The 27,898-nt window shown below is 35.9% G+C and overlaps 1 protein-coding gene across 1 annotated transcript in view; it reads left to right on the plus strand.

Annotated features, from left to right (window-relative positions):
* The window catches only part of ANKS1B (ankyrin repeat and sterile alpha motif domain containing 1B), a 410,716-nt gene that overhangs the window by 87,267 nt on the left and 295,551 nt on the right, over window positions 1–27,898 (plus strand). Inside the window, 1 exon segment of the mRNA XM_030447180.1 lies at window positions 13,331–13,471. Within this exon segment, the coding sequence (XP_030303040.1) occupies window positions 13,331–13,471 (141 nt within the window).

Raw genomic sequence — 27,898 nt, forward strand, 5'->3', positions numbered from 1 at the left:
AGATACATTTTAAATTACTTAATATGGTAACATTTATTTAATTTGATAATATAGCTTTGCTGTATTTTGCAGTATTTATGATGGTAAAAAAAAAGGCTTGTACTGAAGGTCAGTGGTAGGAATATTGTTGGTTTACTTAATTCCCCTTTTGCAATTGTAGGAGATAATTCATTATGTATTGCCAAATTTTGACACTGCAGGAACTTTGTATTAAATTGCTCTTTAAGTCTTAGACCTAATTCAGTTATGAATCTCATTTTTACAAGCAATTTTTACAATTTGACTCTTATTTCTGTAGGAAATAAAACTATGAAGGTCATCTCTCCCAGGATATATAAACATCATGTTTTAAGATTCCCTTGTTGCAAAAGTCTACCCACTCTATGAAGACAAGGTTATACAACTTTAAAAATTACTTTTAAAAACTACCACCCAACTAAAACCTATCTGTAAGTCCTGGTTTCTAATGCACACAGTGGTATTTCCCACTGAGAAGAACTATTGCTGCATTTGTGAGTTTTTTCATTAGACATAATGTGACATCCAGTACCAAGCATCCACTTGGTCAATATAGAATTATATATTTGCTATAAGGTAATTCACAAAATTATTTCTAACCTCTTCATAAACACAAGAGGGTTATTACAAAGATGCTGAGCGAAGTGTACGATGGTAATAAGAATTTTTGTTCCTTTAGGTAATTTATCTAGCCAAGAGAAGCTTGGACATTTTTAACATGTTGTTTCCTAATCCATCTTCCACAGTTCTTAAAATAGGGTACTTCTTGTATGTATAGACTATGCCATGCATCAGAACTGTATTGTAAAGATTTCTGTGTCAGAGAGATCCTAACAGCAGCCATGTGGAACTCAGCACAGGGAATTTGCCTGGTGGCATCCTTCACAGCCAACTCGAATGGCCTGCAGCTCCCTGCTGCTGAGTTACCTGGTAGAACTATTGCAAGACAATCCTCCAGCGTGCTGCACAGACATACCCTGGGAGACAGTCAGCACTTATTTAAGAATATAAAATCCCCAAACATGACAACACTTAGCATGATTTAAGCTACGTAACTCCCTAGTTATGGAGAATAACTAGGGGAAGGTGCTGGCCAAGCCATCAGTTCATCTATTCTACATTAAAAAGTACTTACTTACTACTTTTCCACCAGAACAATTCTTTGGAATATTGAACCAGTCTGTCCAATTATATCAGGTACTTGCAGCAAAATAGCTTCCATTCTGTGATGTGTTTGGCTTGCACTGGTGAATTGTAAATGTATCTAATGCTTGTACTCCTATCTGTCACATTGTTTACTGTAATGACCCTATAGTTTTGCTGAATGTGATGTATGTACAGGCATTTCCTTTCGTTTGCAGAGTATATGTTTTCATTTATTCTTATACAGTAAAATCTGACAAGACTATACAAGAACAAATAGTTTGCCCACACCCTCAAAAAGCTGCAGTACTTCAGGCTTGTTCTTTGTTAAAGCTTTCATTTTCCTGACTAAGTAATCCTAGTTTATTTTGTATGTAAATCTTGCCATGATAACAGCCACTTCACTTGCCCTGCTGTGGACTCTTTCATCTTAGCGAAATCTCTTTTACATAAGGATCTCAGATATAGGTGTAACATTTTCCATTTTAAGTAATTATAATACAAGCTTTTCACATCAAAGAGCTTGTTTGTCTTTATGGCTATAAAGCTATATGTAAATTCAGGGTGCTATGGAAATGATTCACATTTTATCTACTCAGGAATCCCGTAGGATTGCTGTGTTTTATTAAATTAACCACAGTAGATTTTTGCATTTTTTTTTTTTTCACAACAACCGTCTCACAAGGACTGTCACATGTAGTAGTATTGAGCACATATGTAATTTGAAGACTAACCTCTATTATTTTATACTCAGAGAAATACCAAAGACATCTAATCTCAGCAGGATTAGCCAGGATCTGAGGACTGTATCTGCACTGATCTTGAGATCATCTTCCCAATATGAAATATATTTGCTTTAATTAAATAGCTTTCTATTTGTGTTAGTGCTTCAGAGAACCTTCTTTTTCACCTCTACTTGTGCCATTATTTTTTTTCTTGTTGCAACATCCTAGGGTGCCTGTGCCATTGTGGACATGATTGCCAGTCTGTGCAGTTGTCTCTTCCATTTCTCTGTACTCACAGTGACCATCATTCCATGAGTGCATCATTCGGTGCACTTTTAAGCTAAAGTCTCTGACTTCATTTGGAATCTTCAGAGACAGTTTTAATCACCTCTGAAGAACAGAAAGTGAAGAGATTTCCACCCAGGCAGGTGATTTTGCAATATTATCCTCAGCTCTCTCTTTGCACTATAAACCAAATCATTAGGAAGACCGATGACTTTTGCTATTACTAGTACAGCAGACACTGGACATGTTTCCCTCAAGCCCTGACCTTCCCTAGAGGTCTGCCAAAAATCTGCTTCTCTTAAAATTCGTTTACTCTCTCTTTGATCAGAGTACCACCAGTAAGGGTACTGAACTTCCAACGCTTCATTAAGTATCGAGTCAAAGTGCACGTGCATGGGGCTGGCATGGGCTCACTCACGGCTTCAGAAGTGATTAAGAGTCAGTACTACTCTGTAGTATTGAAAATGACACTTAATGCTTGTTCTTGGCAGCTGATCCCACCATAAGCCCTCAAGTCAGTTGCATAAATGCAGGCATCTACTGCCATCCTTGACTGCAGCTGAGACATCTGTGTGGGGCTGGCAGAGATGATAAAGGATGTGATAAAGTTGTGGTGTAGGGAGTGGCAGTTAGAGGCTAGGCAGGGTACCCAGAGACAGACACTGGACCTCAGTGAAGATCTCATCAAGATCCAAATGTCCCTCCAGTAGAGTGGAAATCTCAACATTAAGGATTGAGAAAATGTTTGTGAAGCTTTACTAATCCATTTTCTTTATTGCATTTGAGCAATGGGGTATGTAACAATATATAAGCTCTATAAGGACTTCTGTAACATTTAAGTATGATTAGATTTTAATGTCTGAAAATGTATTTTTGTTCTCTGGAAAAATGAATTTTGATAGTTTGTACAAAGCCTGAGCTTGAATATGTGAGAGATTTATTTTTCAGTCATATGTAGATATTTACCCTAGGGGAAATATAACTGAGTTAATAAGGAAAGGAGAAAGAGTGCTTTAAAAAGTATTCCTTTCTATCCTGCAGTCTTAAACAAGTTATACAACATTTTAGAACTTTTTAGCTTTTGAAGTTGCTGCATGTTACTGAGGTAGGTACTTCTGTAATCCTTCCGAAACTCTACCCCTGCTGTCAGCAGGTACCAATGCAGACTTGATTGTGGGACCTAAGAATACATGAGTGTTCAACCCACATAACAGGATGCAAACAGTAGAGGAAAACAAAAATATCTGGAAAGATTTTTTGTATAAACCTAGATGTATATTTAATGTATACTCTATTAGTATAAGAATAAAGTCATTAAACTCGGAACTGACAGTGAAGCCTGATGATCACCATCTGATAGGAAATGCATGAGAAGAGAACTATATGGATATGTTCCTCAGTTGTTTTCTGTAGTTTGGGGAACAATGTAACTTTGTTTTAAACAGAAGATGGAGCCTTCTAGCTCATTAGAGCTAGTGAATCCCTACAGGACCCATTAAGGAGTGGAGATAAGTGTAAATGGATGGTTTCACTGGGTTGCATTCTCTGATTTTTCTTAAGTTAAATAAATAGGTACACTATGAGCAGCAGCAGTCCCATTGTCTTCTCATCTAAGCAGGAGGTAAACAAGTTATGCTAATGGTAAATATTCTGCCATATTTCACAGAGCAAACTGACCTCCTATGATAAATATGAAAGAATGCTTTCTATACAAATTTTTTAGTAGCTGAAATTAGAACATTGGACAACTTGTTTGAACTACTTGCTTAATTTAATTTTTATTGTATCCTAATAGCAATAAGCACATTAATTTTATAACTGACATACAAAAAAAGATTAAGAAGGCAAATCTTGAAGTATTTGACCACTCATGAGCTAGTTTTGTTGCAGTCTTGTCAGCAGATGTTGTCAGTCCCTGTGAACAGGCTCAGCAAGTAGAAAATGAATAGCAGGGAATACACTAGAACAATTACTTATGCCTCTATAAAATACAAGATCAGGAGCATTTCAGAGCTAAGGGGCAACTACCTAATATTTACTATGTATTAGAAATGATTGACGAAGGAATTATTACAGAAAAACAGTGTGCTATGAGTACACCCCTTAGTTTTGCTTTAGCTTGACTCTCTACTGAAACCCTAGACTGAGTTCAGTGGTACTAGTTTTCAAGCAGATTAGAAATAAAACCCAGAGTTACTTGACAATGAATGCATCTAGTTTTACACCCCTTTCTCCACTTTTCCATAAGGATGTAATAATGAAATTATTTATATATTTTTTTATAATCTGTTTGGGTTTTTTTAATCTTTTGGCATCTGTCCTGCCTAAACTTCTGATAAGTTTCAGTTTAGTTCCGCGAGGAAAAAATGTCAAAAGAGGCTCTTCAAATTGCTGCAGCACTTATTTGAGACTGAGCAGTTTCTATTAATACTGTAGCTATTATTTCTGTTGATATTGGTGCTCTGCCCAATATCTCTGGAATATGAACTCTTCACAGCCTGCAAAGAAGCAGCCTCAGCACTGCCTGTCAATCTTAGACAAAAATAATACTAAATTGAAAAATTCTTCTTTTTCCTTTGCTGATCTTTCTTTTAATTATTAGTAGTTGATTCTTTTTGGGTATTGGAATGCTTACTACCTTGCACTTTTCTCTGTCCAAAACAGCATTTTCTTTAAGACATGTCAACTGATTGTCAGCTATTCTACTGCATTGTTTCTACATTAGATTTAGTCTTTTTGACTTAGTCAAGGTCCTTTTGATTATCTTAACCAGCATTCAACTTCAGATGACTGACTCAGCGCTGTACATAATTATTCTTTAGATTGGCTTTGTGTATTCAGATATGATTTTCTCTTATGCCCATTATGCTCATTAAGCCAACAGGAAATTAATGGAATAATAACTACATTTTCAGTAACACCCTCTTATTGAGAATATATATGCTAAATAAAAAAAACATACACTGGAGGAGTAACAAAGTGGTGACTTCTGCCTACTCATTTACCACCTAATTTTTCCTCTAATTTCTGTTCCTTCTGCTCTACTTCATGACAAATGTATTTTCTATAAGCTTCATCACTTTGCCACCCACTTACCCACCCTCTCTTTCACAACTTTAAAAGAGAAAAATGCATGTTTTGCAGCTGACTTGCTTTGCAATTACATTGCAAAGTGTTTTTCAAATATTATATGATAAAATTCAGGTAGCACAGAGATGTTAAATGCAGAGATGCCTCTGTAGTTATTCTCCAAGCAGTATTTTCTTTCAATGACATTTAAAGCAAAAAAATGGTCTCCGAGTTATTTTTGCCTTTATGTAAATATGCTTAAGTTGTTAATTCTATTTAAAGTTTCTAAAAATATTAACACTTGATTTTTGCTTCTCTTCAGTCTCCTATTCCCTTCCTTGTCAGTCTTTTCTTTTTCAAATGGTACATTAGTTTTTCACAGTGAGTCACATTTTGGAATGAGTCATGTGCATATTGATTCAAGGAGACACATAAGCCTGTCATTAACATGAGAAATCCCATTAACTTGATTGGAACTATTCATTTGCTTAAATTTCAAGACACATAAAAGTTACCAAATTCCTGCATTTTTACACAGCTTACAAATGGTTCCTAAATAACAACTTAAGTCAAAACTTATATGCCTGTGGGATGGAGAGGTATCCCTAGAAATGCGTTTCTGTAGCATAGCATGTCCTTGCAGTCTATGTGGCTTGTTGGGTTGAGGTTTTTTTCCTTGTTCAATCAAGGAACTTGCAGTGCTTTGATGTTAAATATTTGAAACGGATACTACGATGTACAGACTGAATTGTACAAATACTTATTATCAGTACATACTAAAAATTAGACAAGTGCTTGAAAGACAAGTTCACTTTATTTTACCTGAAGTTAAGAGGAAGAAATTAATTTGGAAGGCAAGCCAATTTTGTCCCAACCACAGATATTAGAATGGAGTAAGTTGTAGAAATGCCTACATGCTTTAATGGCAACTAATTTAATCCATAGATGAGGTGATCCAGAAATTAGTTTAATCCATAGATTAAACAAATATCTTAGATTTAAATGTTTAGCTTTCAAACAGTCCATTCCTTTCAACTAGTTTGATGTTCTAAGGGCTTTTTTGTATCGTGACAGTGCATATTGCAGCTTCAGGCAGGTACTAGTTCTTCTGTTAATTTCACACTGAAAATCAAATGCAGTGTATGCTTCCCAAGAACCTTAAAGATAGAAATTCTATAGGCTCCACCTGCTACATCATTCTTAACAACTACCTTCTTATTTTGGTTAAATTATAATTACTAAAAGCACTAAGTGTTCCATTCTCTGCAATTTTTCAATTTATCGAAATCTTGAATTATCTGTCGTTTGAAAATCTTCACCCACATGGAAACATTAAGCAGGACTTAGAAAAGAGTGAAGATTCTTACTAAAATGCATTGAGGTCTCTTTTGCTTTGCACTTAAGATATACACACAAAATACCAAATCACTAAATGAGAGTCCTAATGCTGGCTTTACTATAGAGATGAAATACCTTTCATATGAATGTTACCACAGTTGGTTCGAGAGCTTTTATGTTTAGTGAAAAATGAATTAGCCAAGATCAACCTTTCTATTTATATATGAAAGTTCATTGATGGGCTTTTTAAAAATGTTATGGTTTAAATTTAAAATTTTGAATTAAAAGCTATCTTAAGTTTTGAAAAACACCAATCCCTTTATTGGCGGAAGAATATGTACCTTTTTTTCCTTTATGCCTTGTATTTCCTTAATAATTAATAGCTTGTTAGGTTTTTCAAATCTTAAAACTTGTGTAGTATCATATGTGTGCATGCATTCTCTCACGAGAGTAGTGCAAAGATTGAGGAATGTCTTGTTACTATTTATGCTACATGCAAGGATGAACTAAAAAAATTGAAATGTGTATCTCCGCTTTGAATACACATTCAGATGTACCCATTCATTTTGTAATCTCATTTTTGCTTACAATTTTGACCTTATTCAATGTACATTGTACTCGCTGTCTGGTTTCAGGGTGTGTGTACTGCATACTATCAGATGCTTCTCCAAAGAGAAATTACTAGTTTTTGGGGTGGTCATCATGATAGGCATCAATAGCACTTGCCCACTGAGGGGCAGTAACTACACATTCATGTACTTTCGATCACGTATGTGAATTGTGTTTGTGTCAAGTCTAAATCTAATACATTTTACTGTTGTTACGTATAATCTATTTCCATGGCTCTGTTGACTTCAGGTTACAGTGATTTCTTCCCCAGTTCAGACGTTACTGTGCTTCAGTTCAGAGCATGTGGCTGCTTCTGACAAGATTTTTCTTTTTTTTCTATGGAGATCTAGTCCAAAAATACTACCACATGCAGTGTCACTGATTTGCAGTGATCAAGATTCTCCCTGTATCAGGCTGCTTGGGCTTGGATTTTCAGAGCACTTAGTCTTATGTACCACTGAAAATGGTCACAGAATATCTCATGCTGGTTCCTGATGTAGCCTGGCACTTCTGCCAACTTCACCATTTCAGTATAGCCAGCAAATAAGGAACACAAACTTAGTGACCATCTCAGAGAAGTTTCAATGACGTGCCCAGCATCCCACAGCCATTGTGGCAGAGGCAGGTACAGAGTACACTTTGCTAATATTCAGCTACTTTAGGTACAACACTCTCTTTGCTCTCCTGCTGTTCCTTTGCAGAATACAGGAGGTGCAATCAAACTCTAACCAGACTCATAGCAAATGAAATTATGAAAGAAATGTAAACTAGGAATATTTGTGAAAGAATGGCTGCAGACATGCAGTGCAAAGCAGAGGACAAGGTAATGAGGATGGGAAATGGAAAATCACAAAGTATGGAGAAGGCTGCTTTGGGGGTTGTGGGAGAGGCATACCCAGGCACCCAAAATGTTTCACTGTTGTTTGTAAGACACAGATGTGTCTTGTAAACGAGGCTTCTCCTTCTCAGGATTCTTACTGAATCCCAGAAGAATATGTTTGGTTAATGTGGGCAGCCTGCTGTGGAAAAATAGTAACTGATGGTGTTGCATTTGATGCCCAAGTGCTGCTTTTTCTCCCTTCTGCATCCATCGGTTTTCTCCATGGAGCATCCTGGGCAGCAGCAGGGGGAGCACTGAAAGCACAGGAACTCCATCCCAGCTCTGCTGTCCCTGGCTTGGCTGCCACTGCTGTTGGGAACAGCAGCTGCAGAGAGCAACCTGCTCATCCTCATTTATAGATGATATTCTGGAACAGTTTTCCTCTCCATTCTTAATATAAAGTAAACTTAAAATTTTGGACAATATAACTGTGTTTTTTAAACTTGTATTTTGTGACATAATTGTATATCCTTTGGGCCAGGCAAAGGACAGGGAGAGGCACACCTCTAATCCAGTGGTTAGGATCATATGAAATGGTATGATACTTACATGGTCCCATGTCTGACAAATTATTTCTTCCGAAGAACCTCTTACTGACAGGATTTTTTACAGATGAAGTGGTAGCATTTAGCTTCTCAAATGTTTGGTTGCTTTCAGCCTTCCAGAAGCTGAATGAAATTGTCTTCTGGATTTCATCTTTGCTACTCCATTTAAAAAAGCTTATTTTCTTACTGTATCTTTTACAGTCTTGCTGGTGCTATCTTGTTCTGGTGTATACTGTCTGGAAGGGTATTTGTAATACTTCTCCAAGCAGACGATAATTTTGAAAAAACAGATTTACAAGACAAAAAGAAAAGGAAATGAGAGGCTTTGTCTGACTTCCTATATTCATATAGAAAACTCATCTATATAATCGGGTCATATAGTAGTGAGGAAATCACTGACATCTATAAAAACAAAGGCCAAACTTTATATATGTTTCATATATTGGTGCAAAGCTTCTTGAGCTGTGAACTTAGCTTTAAGTAATAGTTAAGATTAAGAGTGCTCTCTTTTTCTTTTCCTGTTGACTTTTAAACAAGAGTGGAACAGAATTTACTTTTTTTTTTTTTTTTGTCTGTACTTACAATTCTGTTTATTGATAAATATTGTCTTGCTCTCTTAGATCCAGAGAATCATTTCAAGTTATTGTGACAGCAAATACAATGTACATACATACATGAGGAGAACAGGTATCCTGTTTGCAGAATGAAGTATCCTTCAACCTGCTGGGCAAATTTTGCTTTTACTGTAGATGGAAACATGAAGAAGAAGACTTCCATACCTAGATTTTCAAAGGCATGATATAAATTCACATCAGCAATGGAAACCAGAGCTGATGTGTCAGGCCCAGTAGAGTTTGAAGGAAATTTCCCCTAATTGTAATGGTCCAGTGTTCTTATGCTAGATTTTACTACTCCTTTACTACTAAATTCTTATTCTCTTTTTTAGATATGGAGAAATTGTACCATTAGTCCGATTGCTATGTGCAATTTGAAATCCATAATTCAGAATTTGACTGAAAAAGAGAGCTTTTATGTAAAATATTTATCACTATCCTGTGGTTTACTGACCAATATTTCATTTTTTTATTCTTATATCTAATATAGTTTAAGATTTTCTGTTTGTTTTGTTGGAAGGGGTGTGATACTTATACTCATGTCTCATCTATCTTAGGCAGACTTGGCCTATTTGAAACTTAATATTACATTTTATGTTGACTTCCCCATTTCATAACATCAAATTCAATTAACTGAGCAACTATGATCTAGGTGGCATTTTTAAACTACGTTTACTTTTTATTTTTGAGTCAAAGCAGGCATGAATATAAGTTTATCATTTGTGCCTATTTTTTTTTTTCCTCAGAGGTGGGCATAAATAACTTTGGTTTCACTAAAACTCTCCCCTCAGGGCTATTTCAAGGCTTCCCAGCAGCCCACACAGAATTAGATTTTCATGTCCAAAGCATCTCTGAGGAGGAAAAATTGAATTATACAACAGAACAAAAAATGAGGCAGTTCTGGGAAGAGAATGAGGGCTGGGAGATAACATCAGTAACCTGGGTGGTCTTTGTTGGGAGTTTTATGGGTTTGTGTGACACTCTGAGCTCTGGATTGATGGCAGGTCTTTCTGTATCTCACCTGTCTCCTCCAGGTGTACCCCTCTCCCCAGGATATGCAAACCTGGGCTACCCCATTTTGGGATTCTGACTCCCCTCTCTCCCATGCAGCTATAAACTCCCTGAGTCCTCTTTGCAAATGCAGCTCTCACCCTGAGGCACTTCTCACTCCTTGGTGCCTGTTTTCTGTGAAGAACTGGGCTTTTGGCAGCAGGGAATGTAATAGCAAGAACTGTTTCATGGAATCATCAAGATGGGAAAAGATCTCTGAGATTATTAAGTCCGATCCTCTGCCCTACAACCCCAACCACTAAACCATCCTCTGTATCACCTCATCTACCTGTCTTTTGGACATCTCCAGGGATGGTGCCTCTACCACCTCGCTGGGTAAAATTTCTTGACCCTTCATGTACATTTCTCTTAATGCTTCTTTTTTTTAGTAGCAGATGTCTGGGTCAGAAGATAGCAATCACTCATTAAGTATAGTGAGAGCCAGTCCAGCTCTGCAGTAGTCTCTAAATTAGCCTCCTGTATCATGTAATTCCTACCTGGATTATCTCCTTGTATGGAAGTGCTAGTCAATTTATTCCAAAAGTGTGTGCCATGAACTCTGATATGGACTGTTCTTTTTGAATGATCAGGAGATCTGCCTATGTGATATTCCTCACTTCTCATTCATATTGACATTAATTTAAAATTAATGGGGGGGATTAAATTAGTGGGGGAGCCCCCCTTTATCTGGTCTATCACTCTGGACTAGTCATATAAAATAAATCTCATTGAAATAATACAATTTATATTCACATTCTGCTTGTGTGTTTTTCTATTGTTCTATAATGTGTTTGCTGTGATTTTTTTTCTGCGCTGTTTCTGTGATGGGAAAATACTCTCATGTTCTCCCTTGAATGATTCAAATGTACTGAATTTTATTCTTAATATTTTTTTTTTTTTTTTGGTAGCATTTAAAAATTCTCTCTGATATCGTGTGTGTGAATTTTATTACCTTTAGAAGGTTCATTGACTATACATTTTTCTGTGACTTCTGTCTTTATTCACTCGTGTTAGCCGATAAGGGGACAGGTAATGTGTGCTACCTGCTTTCCTGTATTTAGCACTGCTGCAGTTCTCTGTTTTTTGCTGCAGGGGGCAAGAAGCACTTTGTTCTCTGGTACGGCAATTCTGAATTTTAAATTGTAAACATAGGGCAACCACCATGGAAGATGGCATCATAAATAAGAAGGAAGGACCTATAGTCTGCTTCCTTTGTCTATGCAAATGTATACAAATAATAGTCTTTCACGACTCACATTCTGCAGAGTTAACCCAATCCTTTTAATAATCTGTGCAAGAGTATTGGTTGCTATGGCAACACATTCCATGGTACCACTTCACTGTCAGAATAGCCTTATGAAATATCATGCTAAGAATGGTTTAGAAACTGACTGTTAAAATAAAAGTAAATAAATCTACTTTGTATGATAAGGCTAAATTCATAAAGTCTGCAACCAGGGAACAACCATTTTCTGAGGGGAATCAGACTGATGGCAATGGATATGTTTTTCATCTTTTGTGAGTAAGGGGAAAATTAATTTAGACATTTTTTTCCTGCTTAAATTAATGGTATGCCAGTCACATTGGTGTTTAAGAAGCTGGCACAAGTCAAAAGTTAAGTGCTCCTCAGATGTTACACTATTTGAGTTGGTGCCTGTGTGCAGTGCCTGTGCTTCTCTTACAGTGAACATCAGCCTGTGGTCATCTTCAGAACTGCTGCTTTTCCCCTCTACTTTTCCTTCCCTTCTCCATTCCCTTTCTTGCAGCAAACTCTACACATTTCTTTTTTCTATTGCCTAAAACAATTTGCAGTTAATTGTGGAGGGTATTTAATTTTCTTGGGACCTCATAGCAGTGCTTTAGAGCTAATATTACCACCAGATGAACAGATGTGGTCAGCCATTGTCCCATCAGCATTATGCTGGTCAGGGAAAAATCCTGCTGGGAAGATTAAGACAAACAAGTTGTCTTCCCAAAGAGAGCATCTAGTGTCTGAGTGTCAGGTAAACTGCACAAACAAATGTCAAGCAGGCTGAAAACCTATTACATAGTCCAACTTAAATATGGACAAAGAATTAGGATACAAGTAAAGTTTACTTTTTTTTTGGTCATAATTTTTTAATATGAGATTTTAAGAATCATTCCTTATTGGCTTAACTTGCCTCCTCCTCCTCCTCCTATAATCAAGGAAGTTGCTACTGCAGTTTGTTCTGTTGGGGTGAACTGTCCTGTATAGCAGGACAGTAAAATAGCGTAAACCGATGGGAACTGTCCACTCTTTCTGTTTCTAGCTGTCATAAAAAAATAGGATTCTGGTTTAAGCAAAAATCAATATTATCCCTTATCACTGACACCATTATGGAAGCCCTAATGTTCATAACTTCATGACTTTTTCCTGTACCTTTCAGTATTTCTAGTTGATGAAACAAAATAAGACAGGTGATTTTAAAATATATTTTGCCCTACAAAATAAAATAACACCTTTATTACTGGCAAATATAAAATAAAAATTGAAACCTCATGTTTTGATAAATTCAGTATATTTTTTTTTCTGTAGAAACCATGGACTGGTCTAGGAAAATATAATACACTTTCAATTTTCTTTGCTGAACACAACAGGTGACTAATGAAGCAACATCCCCTTGGCTTATAGTGTTTCCTTCTTGGTGATAGCTTTTTTTTTAAAATAAATGTTAGTTTTTATTCTCTTTGTGATTTAGTGAACTTAGTGATGTAAAAGCAAATTTTAAAGTCAAATGAAGTAGAAATTGCCATTGACTTCATAATGAAGAAAATAAATACATATTTTCAATATATGATATTACATTCACTTGTGTTGAAAGTATAATTGCAGGTAGGCCAATATGCATCTTCCTTAGAAAGTGGGATTTTCATAAAGAAATTAACAGTTTAGTAGTTATTTTGTATAAAAATAACAATTCATATTTTGGAATTCACAAATGGTAATCTGTTCAATCCCTTTCATTATGTAAAATGTTTTTTTGCAACATAACACTGTGTTTAATTTTGAAAGTCCTCTTTCTTTATGCACAGAGACCTTCATCAACAAGTTTATCCCCAAGAGAGGAAGATGATGATGATGCAGGTGAAAATACTTGTGGTCCTTCAGGTTTATGGGAGGCCTTGACACCTTGTAATGGATGCAGGAACCTTGGATTTCCCATGCTTGCACAGGTACGTGTTTACCTTTTAATCTTAAAACATTAACTATAGAAGAGCTGCTTAATCTCATGCTACCTCATACAGTAATTTCTAATCTTGCCTTATTTCCTTGTTACCTTCAGTCTTCACTTTAACCTCAAAATCCAGTTTTAAAAATGAGTGTCAAGATTCAGTCATTCTGCTGTAGTACTCATTCAGATAAGTTTAATATTTGGACTGTTTTGTGTTTATTACCCCATTTTAGGTAGATTTTTGTGTGGCATAGCATTCTCTCCTGATTCAGTCTGGAAAGAAATTTTGAAGTCGTATAGTTTCCTTTGGGATAAGTACTCTATTTTTGACCAGCTTCTAATTAATATGACATCTCAGCCACTTTCCTTATCGAATTAATTGAGGACGTCATGCATAACTCAGCTGGTCTAAGAATGTAGCCTAGAACTTCTCTTTGAAGATTATATAAGTTAGAAAAAGTCCCCAAACATTTTCAAATGCTGAGAAGAATAAATAAAAAAGTGTAATATAGGTCCCAACAATTGTCAGAGTAGACCAGTCTGCAGTGGCCACCAAGGCCTCCCAACAGCTGTGTCCTGAACAAGTGATGCTGTATTGCTGCAGAACAGGACGATGCTTATTGCTGCTTCTGGGTCTTCCTTGTTCTTTCCCCCCACTGTAGCCAAGCACTCTCATTTCTTTAACATTTTTTCCTGTGCTTTTCTTGTAGCATTGAATTGAGACCTGCCAAATTTCTGTTTAGAAATGTCTGGCTTTTCAGTTGCATCCTTTCTTGGCACTGCACTTAAATAGCTTTGTCAGATTATTGTGTACCAGATTGTAATTACATATCCTGTCTTACCACACTTTACACACTGTTGCTTTCATCCTGTGACTGTACTTTTTATTCCCTTCAGTCTCAGGGGACTTGCACCTGTTTGGAGTCAATGCTAACATTTCCACTGCAGTCAAGGGAAACAGGATGTGGCAACTAATGCCCTCAAATAACACTGAGCACTGCCAGATCTTTTCAGAAGGAGATTTTATTTTCCTTTCCCCTCTCAGTAGCTGTTTTCTTCTTCATGCTATCTATCATTTTAGACATTTGGCAAGGTGCAGAGCTGTTGGAATTATCCTGCTTCACAGTAGGAGTCCTCATTTTTAGTCCTCATTTACAGCCCTCATTTTTTAAGACTGTTTTAAAAATAAAAGTTCTTAAGTGGAACATCTCTGACTTAAATATATATCACCTAATTATTGTTAACTTTCCTATGATGATCATATATGTAATTTTTGAGTAATTTCCTAATTTTAAATATAAAGTGTGTTATGAAATTGAGGAGTGCATTTGAAAAAAAATAGGATAAAATTAGCTTGGTATCTCCTTCCTTTTTATGGAGAGATTAATTTCAAGAGTGATGAAAGTTTTAAGATAGCAACTCTCAAATTAGTTTTATTCCTTCAACATAAATTTACACTAAATCTTACAGTATCTTGTGTTTCTTGCTCTGAGAACTAATAAGATTTTTAATTATGGAAAAATAATATATTTATTTTATGTTCAATCATGAAATGACAGTGCCTTTCTAGATTGTTTCTCTGCATAAAAAGGAAAGAAGACTGAAGACAGGAAAGAAATTAGGTAGTGCCTCCAAATTATAAACCACTGAGTTCAGTTTACAAACCGTTGCCATCACTGTGTACAATCTTTCAAGCTGATAGCTGATCTATTGCATCTTTCACTTCAGAATGCAGCAGACAACATCTTGTTCCAGGGGACTGAGAACAAAAATTACTTATTTCAATTTTTACACTAAGACCAGCGTCCTGAATTCATCTGACAAGTTATGATAGATATGATCTCCGACAGCATGTTTTAGGTGAAAGTAAAAAAACATGTTTCTGATACTTATGTCACTCCATTAGCATATCAGAAAAGGCAGAGTTCCATCATGAATAAACAATGAGTTCAAGGCATTTGACATCATGTCTTAAAATCCATATTCTACTGAAGATCTCAAAATAGTAAAAAGGGTCTATCAATTACTCTTGAACCAAAATGACAAGTTTATTTTTCCACTTCTTGTTCAAAATATATTTATGTAAACATACTCTGTTTACACTTCAAAATAGAACAAACATAAAGCTTGGTTCTTGGTTTGTATACACAGTCACTGGTACAACGGTATAATTAATGTGAATTTTGGGTGAGAACATGACAGTATCCATCTGTGACCTAATGAGCTCACAGTTTTCAACATGTCAAAGCAAAGAGCTTGGCAAATGATTTCGTTATTGCAGTTATGGAAAAAGTCTTGTCTGGAGGTACTTCTGACCTGCACTCTGTCATTTCTGTCTGAATGCTGCTGGAAAATGCCATTTTAGAAATGGCTGTTATAAGAAGTTCTCTGGAATTAGTTCTGCAGAAATAATTTAAAATCTAACATAGAAGTGATACAGGTATTCTCAGAATAAGCCACCCTTCCACTACTTGCAATTGGTGAAGTTCTGGAAAAGCTTGATGGAAAATCTTTGCATTGTCTTAAAATTTTAAGGGTTTTAGAAAGTGCCCAAATGGACTTAACAGCCAGCTTTACCACTCTCAAAAAAACCCCAAACAAACCAAAAAAGCTAGAGACCCAAATCCACAGGTGGATTTGGGCAGACAAATTTAAATGCCTCCTCTTGTTTTAGAAGAGATTTCATTTGTAGGTTATGATTTGTGGCTGATGTGGACTTATTGCTGTTTTCTGACATTAATCTTTTTTGAGGGGCAGAAATTCCATCCTTTGTGAAACTGATGCACATTTTTGTTGAAAATGTTGACTTCCATAAATGAATATTTTATATCTGAAAAAAACCCAAACAAGTTTTCTTAGAAAATTCCACATTTAATATTCTCTGGCTGTCAGGAGTATGAAAGAAAACCTTTTCTTCATTGCAGGCTTCATAGCAAACAGTTTACTATGCAATGATGTGCCTGTTGAACTGAGAAAAAGCTATCATGATATGTACTACTAGACCCTCTTTTATGGATCTCCAATTCTTATAAAATCTTCCTACAGTAACTATCAAGATTTTTAATGCTTTAATGGTTGAATTTCTGCTTAAATAAAATCAGAAAAATATTCTATTAATGAACATTCTTCCCTCTAAGAGCTGGAAGAAAAGAATATGCTATTGTATATATATACTTTTCTCTCAGAGTTGATACAAAAATAGGAATACTGTGATAAAATACAACATTTAGCTAGAGAGTTCTCTTTCTTCTTTAGGTAATTATTGGAAAGAAAATTGAGGTATGATCTTTAAAATGTATTTTTGAGCAATGCCTTCTAAAGATACAAATGGAACCATTTTTGGTGTTGTTATTATTATAATCTTGAATGAGGAATTAGTCAAGAGGTTGATAATTTACCTAAATGTAGAATGGGAAAGTTTAGAGGTAGAAATAGTATAATCAACTTCATACTGACTTGCAGAAAACGACCCTACAACTTGGAAAGTTCTAGAGAGGGGTGTGTTTATTCAGAGCTGGGCACACGAGGGGATAATTCCTCTGGAATCTGTGGGCACCAATCTTGCAGTCAGGCTTTTGTTATCTACACTGAAGTTTTACATATTCATTAGATTTCACAATACACCTATACATATGCATCACCTACTCCTTTGTATTAAAATCAGTCCAAAGAGGTCATTTTCATATTCTCCTCCCTCCTGCACTTGCATAGTGTTTCCTGGTGGGGCTTGTGGGGGTGAAGTAAAAATGAAGCAAAGGTCTTTCTCTGGGTAAACTTTTCACCTATTCCTCTCTGGGCATGCTCATTTCTTCAGTCTTCAGCCAAGCTGACAACATGTTCTGTTTCTTATCTCAAGGTTGCTAGAGTTATCACCTTAGAAGGGAAATATATGTGCTAAACTGATAACTACCTAAACATTTTCTTAGCTTCTATTAAACAAGCATTTTGTCTTAGTTTCTATCAGGTCAATGTGACCTCTAGACAATTACTAGCAGGCATTTTATATTAACCCTTACATCAATATGTGTATGGGTAGTTGCACTTAAGAGTATTTCCAAAGAAATACAGGCTGCCAGGGTACAATTCTGCAGGTAACTGGGTTGACACTACAGTATGTTTTTGCTTTTCTTGAAGAAATCACAGCACAGGTAATGACAGCAGTGAAGATGTAGGAACAGGGGCTTCGGCACAAGGACTGACCTTAACTACAAAGCTGCTGAGACTGATAGAGACAGATTGTGAGATTGTACCACCGTGTTGTCTTGTATTTGCAGATTGTAGTGATATCTGCAGTGTAGCTGTAGTTGCATAGCTGTAGCCTCACTAGCAGTCAGACCTTCAGCTACTGAGTGAGTACATGTGCTTGCAGGTCCTATTTTTCAATGTGTATCACACCTGTGGTTTTAGTGGGAGATGACTACTCTGTAATTAAACCTTCAACTGCTTTTTTTATTCCAGTCTGAGTTTCAACAAGGCTCTTGTCCCAGGGTGCTCCTTTCCAATGTAGATCTTCTCCACAGCAGTCTGTATGTCCTTGTTCTCTTGCTCAGGCACTTAACTCTTCCACATTGCCTTTGGTTAGTCAGTGAATGGACACTTTGTCATCACAAAGGCAAGAATAGCAAATTTACATCAAGTAAGAATTTATCCCTTTAGATTTTTGGTAAAAGGAGTTTGAATTATGGTCTGTGCTATATGTCCATGCTATACTCCTGGCTCTCACTCCCATGCTGTGGGGAAGAGAGAACCTTAACTTCTGCTCTCATTACATTCAAATGTGAAATAAGTATTAAGCAGTTCAGATATGGAGGTAGAGGTACTAGAATACTTCAGCCATTTTTACCTCAAGGTTTCCTTATGGCAGAAGCTTAGAAGATTGAACAAAGGATAGCTTTTTCCTAGTTTGCCTGTATGTAGGCTTTGGTAAAGCAACAGGAAGCAATCTGAACAAAGACCAGTTTGATGAGGGCATTTGTTTGCTTTATTGATTGGTTAAGGGGGTCAAGGCAAGGAAGGTTTCAGGTATATATTAAGTGTAGAGCAATCTTGTGTACCAATAATAGAATTGTTTCTTGGCCTCAATATTCTATTCTGCAGTGCAGGTTAATTTATTATTCAGCTCCTAATCTGTTTTACAAAGTTTATCATTACCCACATACAAACATACGTGCTCACATTTTCCTTCGTATGGGTAGTGTGCTCTGAGTATTTCTCTCCTGAGGGGAAACTGAGCCTTATCAGAGATAACTACAGAGCTGTCTGCAATGTGAGAGACATGGGTGGTGCAGAGTCCTGGGTGATCATAGCAATATTATCAGTTTAAGGCAAGCAATCTGCACACCTTAATCTTGCCAGCCATGCCAGTATATTTTCCTAGCTGTGATGGAAAGTAATTGAGAGATAAGGTAGGTTTAGCTATGTCCCATTTAGGAAGGTGTTGGATCAGCTTGACTGCACTTTCTTTTGAATTAAGTGCTGCATGTATGGCTTAAAAATCCTAACAATTATTCCCTGTGTTTGACATGATGTCCAACCAGGAAAAAAATATTAAAAATTAAAAGTAATATCTGTGAAGCAAACAGGGCAGTTATTGTGGAAAAAATGAAGTTTAATTTAAAAGATGTACTTACAAACCTTCTTGTTGCCAGGAAACATGTCTATTTACAAAAATACAATCAGATATGGAAAGTTTACTTAAATATTTAATGAAGTGCCATGCTTCTAGCTTAATGGCAGATTTTAATCTTTTTAGAAACATTGAATTTCTGGAATATCTTCACATTTACTTCTGAGACTGATGTATATTCTAACACGGCTCCAGGATTCCTAGAGGCAGGAACTGTAACAACTTTGTTACGGGTTCTTATGTGGAAGAGAAATTTCATAGAATCATAGAATTGGCTGGGTTGGAAGGGACCTCAGAGATCATCAAGTCCAACCCTTGAACCACCGTTGCGGTTACCAGACCATGGCACTGAGTGCCACATCCAGTCTCTTTTTAAATATCTCCAGGGACGGAGAATCCACTACTTCCCTGGGCAGCCCATTCCAATGCTTGATCACTCTCTCCGTAAAGAAATTCTTTCTAATATCTAACCTAAACTTCCCCTGGCACAACTTAAGACCGTGCCCTCTTGTCTTGTTGAAGGTCGTCTGGCAAAAGAGCCCAACCCCCACCTGGCTACACCCTCCTTTCAGGGAGTTGTAGAGAGTGATGAGGTCTCCCCTGAGCCGCCTCTTTAGGCTGAACAGCTCAAGCTCCCTCAGCCTCTCCTCATAGGGTCTGAGCTCGAGTCCCTTCACCAGCCTGGTTGCCCTCCTTTGGACCTGCTCCAGCACCTCAATCTCCTTCCTGAACTGAGGGGCCCAGAACTGGACACAGTACTCGAGGTGTGGCCTCACCAGGGCTGAGCACAGGGGCAGAATCCCTTCCCTGGACCTGCTGGCCACGCTGTTCCTGATACAGGCCAGGATGCCATTGGCCTTCTTGGCCACCTGGGCACACTGCTGGCTCATGTTCAGCTTCCTGTCAATCCAGACTCCCAGGTCCCTTTCTGCCTGGCTGCTCTCAAGCCAAATCTTCCCCAAAATTCTTTTAGTTAGCAGGGAAGAGAAAGTGGACTCCTGACACGATTTTAAGAGTCATGACATTTTAAAGAAATGTTGTTTCTTTATCAGTAAAGGCTTTTATAGGAATATTTATAGTTTGGAGTTGGATTTGTTAGTTAACAGGGTTTAGGTGTTTCATGTATGACTTCTGGAAGTTTATCATGTCTGTCTGTACTTCTTTTTATGTAGTTTTAAAAATTAATTTTTAATAGGAAGGAATTTTGTATTGTCTTTGTATGGTAGAAGCGGGTTAAGGTTATTCTATAGAAAGCCCAACTTTGAAAATTATTATGTTGCAATTCTGTTTATGATTGCAAAGACGACAGTTCTAGGTACATGAAAGACAAATTATGTTCCTAAAAAATCTCTGTATTGATGCTCTCTCTGGGGAGAAAGTATGAAGACTCTGTCTCTTTCTAAAAAATGCTAATATTGGGAAATTTATTGGGCATTATCTATTTTCATTGTAATATATTCTTCCACTTTGAGCTTCTATTTTGACTTACCTCAAAATTGTCTTACATTTTAAGTTCAGTGTGTGTTAGTTACTTTTTAAACAGCTAAGACACAGAGGAGGGAGTATAAAAGATGGGGTATTTCTTCTTTTCTCTCTAATAAAAACAGAAAAACAAAGAGCATATTTTAACTATACACTATTGGTTAAAGTATTTTAACAATTTGGACCCAAGAAATGGTGCCATCTATTTTCTTCATTAACAACTTTACCTCCCAGTGTGTTTAGTGGGAGAACACTTAATTAGAATGGTAAAGAACTAGATTTGACCGATATTAATTGGTGTTGAAATTCACAAAAATTAGAAATAGAAAGACTTGTGGCATTATCTATTTTATGTTGCAGTTATCTTGTTTCTTAGCTGATGCTATAGATATGGTAGAGACAGGATTATTTTCCAGGGAGGACACCTTGGGCTTACAGTATACCTGGAGCATGTACTAGCCAGAGTAAGATTGTTGTATTATCTTTGATGTTTTCCTATAGTTTCTAAACTTCAGTGAAAAATTTTGTAGCGTTTTTTATTCTTCTTAATTTAGGAGATTAAGTGATGAGTTAACTTAAATAGGGTTCAGATGGAGGTCTCTATCACCCATGAAGACATATTTCTGTTAAACTTCTGTTTTGCAGTGTTGTCTCCTCTGCAGCGAGCTGAAATTTTATTGGTAATTTCAGGAACACACCACCCACACTTAGAAGCAGCTGCTGAAAAGTGCAATATGTATTGTGCCTAGAAAGAATCAGCAGGTGATGATTATACCCTGCTGAACAGTGATGGGAAAGAAGCATTATTGAAAAAAATCCTGTCTTATATTAGTGCTATGCTACACTTTCCAGTTTTGTTTTAAGGAATAAATCTAAGCATTTTGTTCTTGCATACATATTATGCAGCTTCTTAATTTCCAGTGTAACTTTAAAGTTACCTGTGACTTCAGATGTGTTTTGGCAAATGCATTTTTAGTATTGTACAATGTGGACACTACGATATGGATATATAATGTAACCAGACATGTTGTAATCTATTTAATCTTGGGTATTTTCAGAACTGATTGGACAAGGCCCAGAACAACCTAATGGTTAAGATAGCTCTGCTTTGACTGAAAGTTTGGATGAGATGACTTCCAGACATCTCTTTCATACAATTATGTATAACCATTTGTTATATACTTCTCTGTATAATTATAGACAAGTAATCTCATGTTAGGTAATCTCTTTTAAAAAATGAGGTCTGACTCTATTTTCTTCCATTTGTAAATCATGTTTGTTGAAGTATAACCATACCTGGCCAGCACTGTGGAAGTCTGTGTACCATCCGTCTGTGTTGTCTCTTGGTGTGATCATGAAACAGCAAAATCAAAATGGGTTGAGGCAGAGAAAAAGAGAGTTGCCAAAAAATACTGGATTTTTCAATGGATTTGTCAGAAATCATCTGAAGTATTGATGACCATACTGTTTTTCAAGATGGACTTTAATTACTAAGGGAGATACTCAAAGTCATTTAGAAATTAATGTTAAATTGAACACTGTCACATTCCTGAAATATGGCACAGTAACTGGGGAGATCTTAAATAGTAGAAGTATGTTCCATTTTGTAGAAGTATATTCCATTTTGTTAATTTGTGGTTTGTAGTTTAGTGAAAACCAGAAGGCACACTTTCAAGGAATGTTTTTGCTTTCATACTGCCTGACAAATTCTGGGAAAATGGAAAAAAAAATAATTTAGGGTTTCTCAGTGACTAGTTAGCCTAATGTTCTAGTTTTCTTCATTAGAAAAGCTCAACTTTGCATCGAAAATTTGGTGTTTCAGTTTCTCCTGCTACATAGCATGAAAATTAAAGCAGTATGTTGAAACTTGAAAGTTTATTTACAAGTTCTTGATTAGTCTGGCCAAATTGAGTTTACTGTTCAGTATTACATTTTGTGGGGAAAAAAATAAAGCCATCAAAGATACTTGGCATTTGTTCTTTCTATGACAGTAGCAGGAAGATAAGGGTCTATGGACAAAAAGGCTGGTAATTGAATTAAATGGAGTTAAGTGATCAGGTGGGTGGTGAGATCTGGGTGTGGTGATTGCTATATGGATTTACTAAGTGGATTAGCCATTAAATCATGCTGTGAGAAGGCTGCAGTTCTATGAAAGGCTGTTTAGAGGCACTTGGCATTTTGATCCTTTTTTTGAGCCTAGCACCATTTTTTCCCTGTTGGTTGGTTTTTGGTTTTTTTTTTGTGTGGGTGTTTTGTTTTGGGGTTTTTTTTTTTTTTTTTTTTTTGATGGTGATACAAATTGTTTTGAGAACCACTGAGAAGCTAATGTTGGAAACTGGGAGACTTTTGTTTTCTTCTTTTTTATTTATTTCAGTTTTTATTTGTAGGAAAATTCATGGCTTCACAGAGTAAGTCGCTGGAGAATTTTGTAAAATTGATAGAACCTGATTTCTTTCTGAAGAAAAAAGACCTGACTGACAACTGTGAATTTAAAATGAACAACTTTATAGGCTGCAATTGTGAATCCTCTCTTGCTGCCTGGGGTTTAATGTCAAGTGTGGCTGTTGGAAGTTTTCACTGAAAACTTTTGTTCCCAGTACCCATTATACTGAGTCTGAAAATGAGATAAACCCTGATTCAACAAATTACTTAAGCATAAGTACTAAAGAACTTAATCCCTTTTGGAAAAAAACAGAGGACAGGACTGTTCTTTATTACCCACCCTCCCAAGGGAAGATAAAGAGGAGTAAGAACAAGAGACTTAAAAGATGGAAATTAAAACTGGAACAGGTTTACTGGAACAGGGGAGAGGCAGTGACACACAGACTTTCTGAGTAGCAAATTCTTTTCTGACAAACTCTGTTTCCTCATAATGAAATTATAAAGGACTTGAGTTTGTGCTAACTTTGAGCATTTGGATTGCTATTTTGGAGTTGAGTTATTCTTTTGTTGAAATACAAGAAGTATGTTGAATCAGAACCTAGAACAGCGTCAGTAGGCAGTTTTGTGTACTTTTTTACTATCTTGTTTGTGTGAAATGCTGCCATAGTTTGCTTGCATATGAAGGAAGGTCACACAGCATTAATAGATAATATCTGTAATAGAACACATACCACTGGTGTGACTGAAAATCTGGGCAAGATACTGGAATTTTGGTCATATATACATAGGATTCTTTGGTAGATGTTATGTAACTGGAATCTTGCAGTGAATCTATAGAAAGTTTTCAAAGTTCAAATTTCGTTGAAAATATGACATTGATTCCCTTACAGTCCTTGTTAACTTCATTTTATATAATCTCCATTTTCTCAGATTCCATTCTTCAATAAATAAGGAAGAGTATTTACAGTAAATAAGTAGAAATACTATTATGATTTCTATAGTATGAAATAGTAACAATTAAAGCAATAGAGCTTTGACATAAATAATGGGATTCCTTATTTAAAGCACCGTAAAGAAGTATCATGTTTCTTTGCTGAATGTCTCTCCTTCAGAAATGAGTAGTGAATTAGGTAACTATGCTGATGAATTGTCCTTATTTATCAGTCTTTGCTAATTGAGTTCAATATTGCTGAGCCAGTGCTCATAAAAGTGTCTAGCGTGTGGACAGTCTGATGAGGTAGCACTGGAGAATGGAACTTTTAGTATCTGTAAAGCTGAATATCCATGTTATGAGTGTTAGTGGGGTTTTGCAGGGTTTTGGCAAGGAAACAGCAGGGTTTGTAGCATCACATTCTGAACTATGGGCAGTAGCTAGGTTCTTTAAGAACACAGGAGATACAGACATGGTATTAACATTTGTCTACCACTTAGACCACTGTTGTGCATATTTCTCCTGTTTTGCTGTCAAAATTTGTTTTCCAGTTTTAAAATACTGATTCTAATGTACAGGATGAATTTATTTTCCTTCTGATTCTCTCTTACTGGTAGTCTCTGCTGAAATACCATGATTACTCTAGACATAGGTTTTTTGGTCCTAGTTAATTAGAAAACCTCTAAAGAATAATTTCAAAATGTTCTTCCTCTGTTGATTTTGTTGCTCATTTTCTTTTCAGCTGTATACCATCATTTAATTTAACAAAAAAAGTTGTTCATTTTTTTATAATATGACTTTCAGTAACTTTAATATTTGAAAAAACATTTTCTTGTTCTTACTGTGGAATCATATGTAGGAAGGGATTCTTTTAAGAAACTCATGTCTTACACTACTGCAATGACTTCTATACGAAAACTAATTAAATTTTTATTTCTTCAGTATCAAACTGGAAAAATTTGAACATGGGAGATCCCGTTTCCTGAAAGAACAAATGTTTATTTGTAGTTTTTATTCAATCCATTGTCTATGGCATCAAGTAATTGGTTTATATTGTATGAATCTGTGAAAGTATTTACATTATTTTAGAACAAAATTGATGGGACAATACAGAATATTTTCTAGAAGTGTACAGATTATCTGTAACAGATATTGGATTAACTCAAAAAACCTTTCTTTTCAAAGAAAATGTCTTCCATAATGTCTCTTTTTAGTGATGTTATCTCTCCTTCAGTCAACCCAGTTTGAAGTTCCAGGGTTCTTTTCTACTTTATGTTAATAGTAAAAATTGTTATTCACACACATGATGTGGTTTTCTTCCTCCTCATCTACTTCAGTGTATTCAGTTCCTCTCTCCCCTCCATAGCAACACATATATTTTTAATAGCACAGTAATTGATAGCAATGAGGCTATAAAATGTGAGAAAATTTCAGCTTCTCTGCTTAACGTAGAATAGTATGATAATTTTTTTTTCTTCTACTTTTTAATAAATACTGACTTCACCACAGGATTTCTAAGTATCAAACATTTTCTGTAGTTTTAGCCCTTATAACAAGAGGACTTATTATTATTACTCCATGTTCACTGTTTTTATTTAAAATCTGATTGCTAAGTTTCAATGTGGTAGATGACCAAAAAAACGAAACAAAACAAAAAAATTAGGAGGTCCAGTTTAAGAGCTGGACCAAGCCTTTGGGTCTTTCAGATGGGGAGGAGAAGAAGTATGAATGGTTCATTCCCTTGTGGTCCAAAGGCAGAACAATTAGATCTCATTCAGTCTTTGCATATTTCACACCTGCCCTCAGGCACATTCAAAAAAGCTGATGCAAAGTGGAAAAGGATTTCTTTTACTGGCTTAGGGGAGAGTGATTTTGTGATGCTCAGTAGGAATCCGTCAGTTGTTACTCACATACTGTCGGAATCCCTGTAAATAAGTGAAGAAGTCTGATTATATACCAGGTACTGTGAAAAATGTCCTTTCATAACCTCTTCAAATCTTTGGGCTGTTACCAAAGGAAGTCTGCAGCCTGCCAAAGTATACAAGGTAAACATTTATTTATCAGTCTCTGGGAAGACTGAAAGTAGGTTCTTTCTTTTCACTTCACTAGATACCAGAAGAGCCTTCTTCCTGTTGTTCTGTTTGTTTTGGTCTTTGAAGCTGACCCTTGAAACTGTGACACTCTTCTGAGCATCTTGATTCACCTTCTGAGACATCTTCTGGCCCAAATGTCTCAGTTTCCAATGACTTATTTTATGTCTTACTAGAGGAAGTGTTGTATGAAGATAGATGTTAATGCAGGCCCTCTTTCATAGATGATATTCTGGCTATGAACTGATATTTGAATACTTTTACAAAGATTAATTAATGGTTTTATTGCTATTCTTAGTAATTCGTAATATTCTATTCTTAGTTGTTTTAATACAGATTTTTTTTTTAGTTTACCGAGATTTGCCCCAGGTATTGAGCTAACTGCTTTTTGTTTCTGTGTTTAAAACCTTGGCATTACAGTTTATGCAGTTTGCAGAGAATTATTGTTTCCATGCAGCAAATTATATTTTTTCAATATAATAGCTTTTATTTTCAATCAAGGCTTTAAATAAAATTTCCTGTATCTTGATATTCAAACAAGACATTTTTTTAACAGTGTTCATAAAAATAGTGGAAAAAACGGGAGTAACCTGGAAATTACTTTCTAGTTTGTAATTGCATTTTGTTCATCTAAACTAAGAATCATTTGTTAAACCAGTTATTGTATTATGCTACATTGCCACACACAACCATTAGCATTTGCATAAACCAGATTATGTAGACTTGGAGTATATCCTTTGTCACACTGAGTAATTCATTAGAGGAAGCATCTGCTCTTTTTCATCGTCTGCATGTCGTATGCATGGGAAAGCTTGTAACATGACTTCAACAATATAACTTCATTTGAAATTCTGATTATCTGCCAGATAGAATTAGGGAAACTCAGCAAAAATGCAGTGATATATTTCTGCCTCTGACACTGTACTCGTGCTCACAATTTACCCTTGTTTTCAAACATTTATAGTTCAGGATACAATAGCTAGCTTTGGTAGAACCTTGAGCTTGCAAGGAGTGATAGCAGCTGAGTTTTCATATGTTTTCATATGTAATTTTATATTGTAAACAAGATGCTGCCAAATACGCATTTGAAATGGGGAGGACAAACCTACATCTGGGGTGCTGTGTAAATAATGCTCATTTTTCCTCAAGCACAGAGTCTGAAAAAGCAGATCTCTTATTTTTTTTAATAGTTTCTGAAAAAATATGCCTCATCTTTATATTTTTAACAGTATAAATACACAGGACAACAAATTATTTTTTACAGGTTTTTAAAATGGAGTTTTTTTGCAGCTCTGTGGAAGTGTAGCTGAAAGTTACTCACCATGACTGTTTCAGGTGCTGGAGGAAGGGAATTATTTCAGATAACTTTGTACATGTATTATTCCCACAATAGAAAGCCCACTGTTTCAGATGCTTGGGGGGAGGGCAAAAGAGGATATCCTTTTTGAAGTTATAAATTGTGCAGACCAGAGTAGATCCTCCTGTGTCATTACCCTTAAATGAGATTCCAGATTCTGTAATATATCATGAAGTGAACTTTACTACCTATTCTATGACAAATCACATATTCAAGTGTTTCTAGCTGTCATAACAATGAATATTTATCATAGTTTGACTCATGAAAAATTATTCTAATTACATGATACTTTAAAAACTACTTTGGTTAAATTATTAGTCATAGATAAAAGTGGTTTTACTAGCCATCCAATTATAATAATATTCCTGCTTTCTTTAAATGGAAAGGCAATTAAAAGAAGTATTTCACCATCTGATTGTATTTTGGGGCTATAGTGAGATAGGAGGTACTTTCAGTTGGTTTTTGCTTAGTACATTTTTGTGAAAAAATCACAGAACACCCTTAAAGTTTGGGCATTCTCCTCACCACTTTGCTCCCTGTCAAAAAACTGTTTGAATTAT

Source organism: Calypte anna, chromosome 1, assembly GCF_003957555.1.
Source record: "Calypte anna isolate BGI_N300 chromosome 1, bCalAnn1_v1.p, whole genome shotgun sequence".
NCBI classification, from domain to species: Eukaryota; Metazoa; Chordata; class Aves; order Apodiformes; family Trochilidae; genus Calypte; species Calypte anna.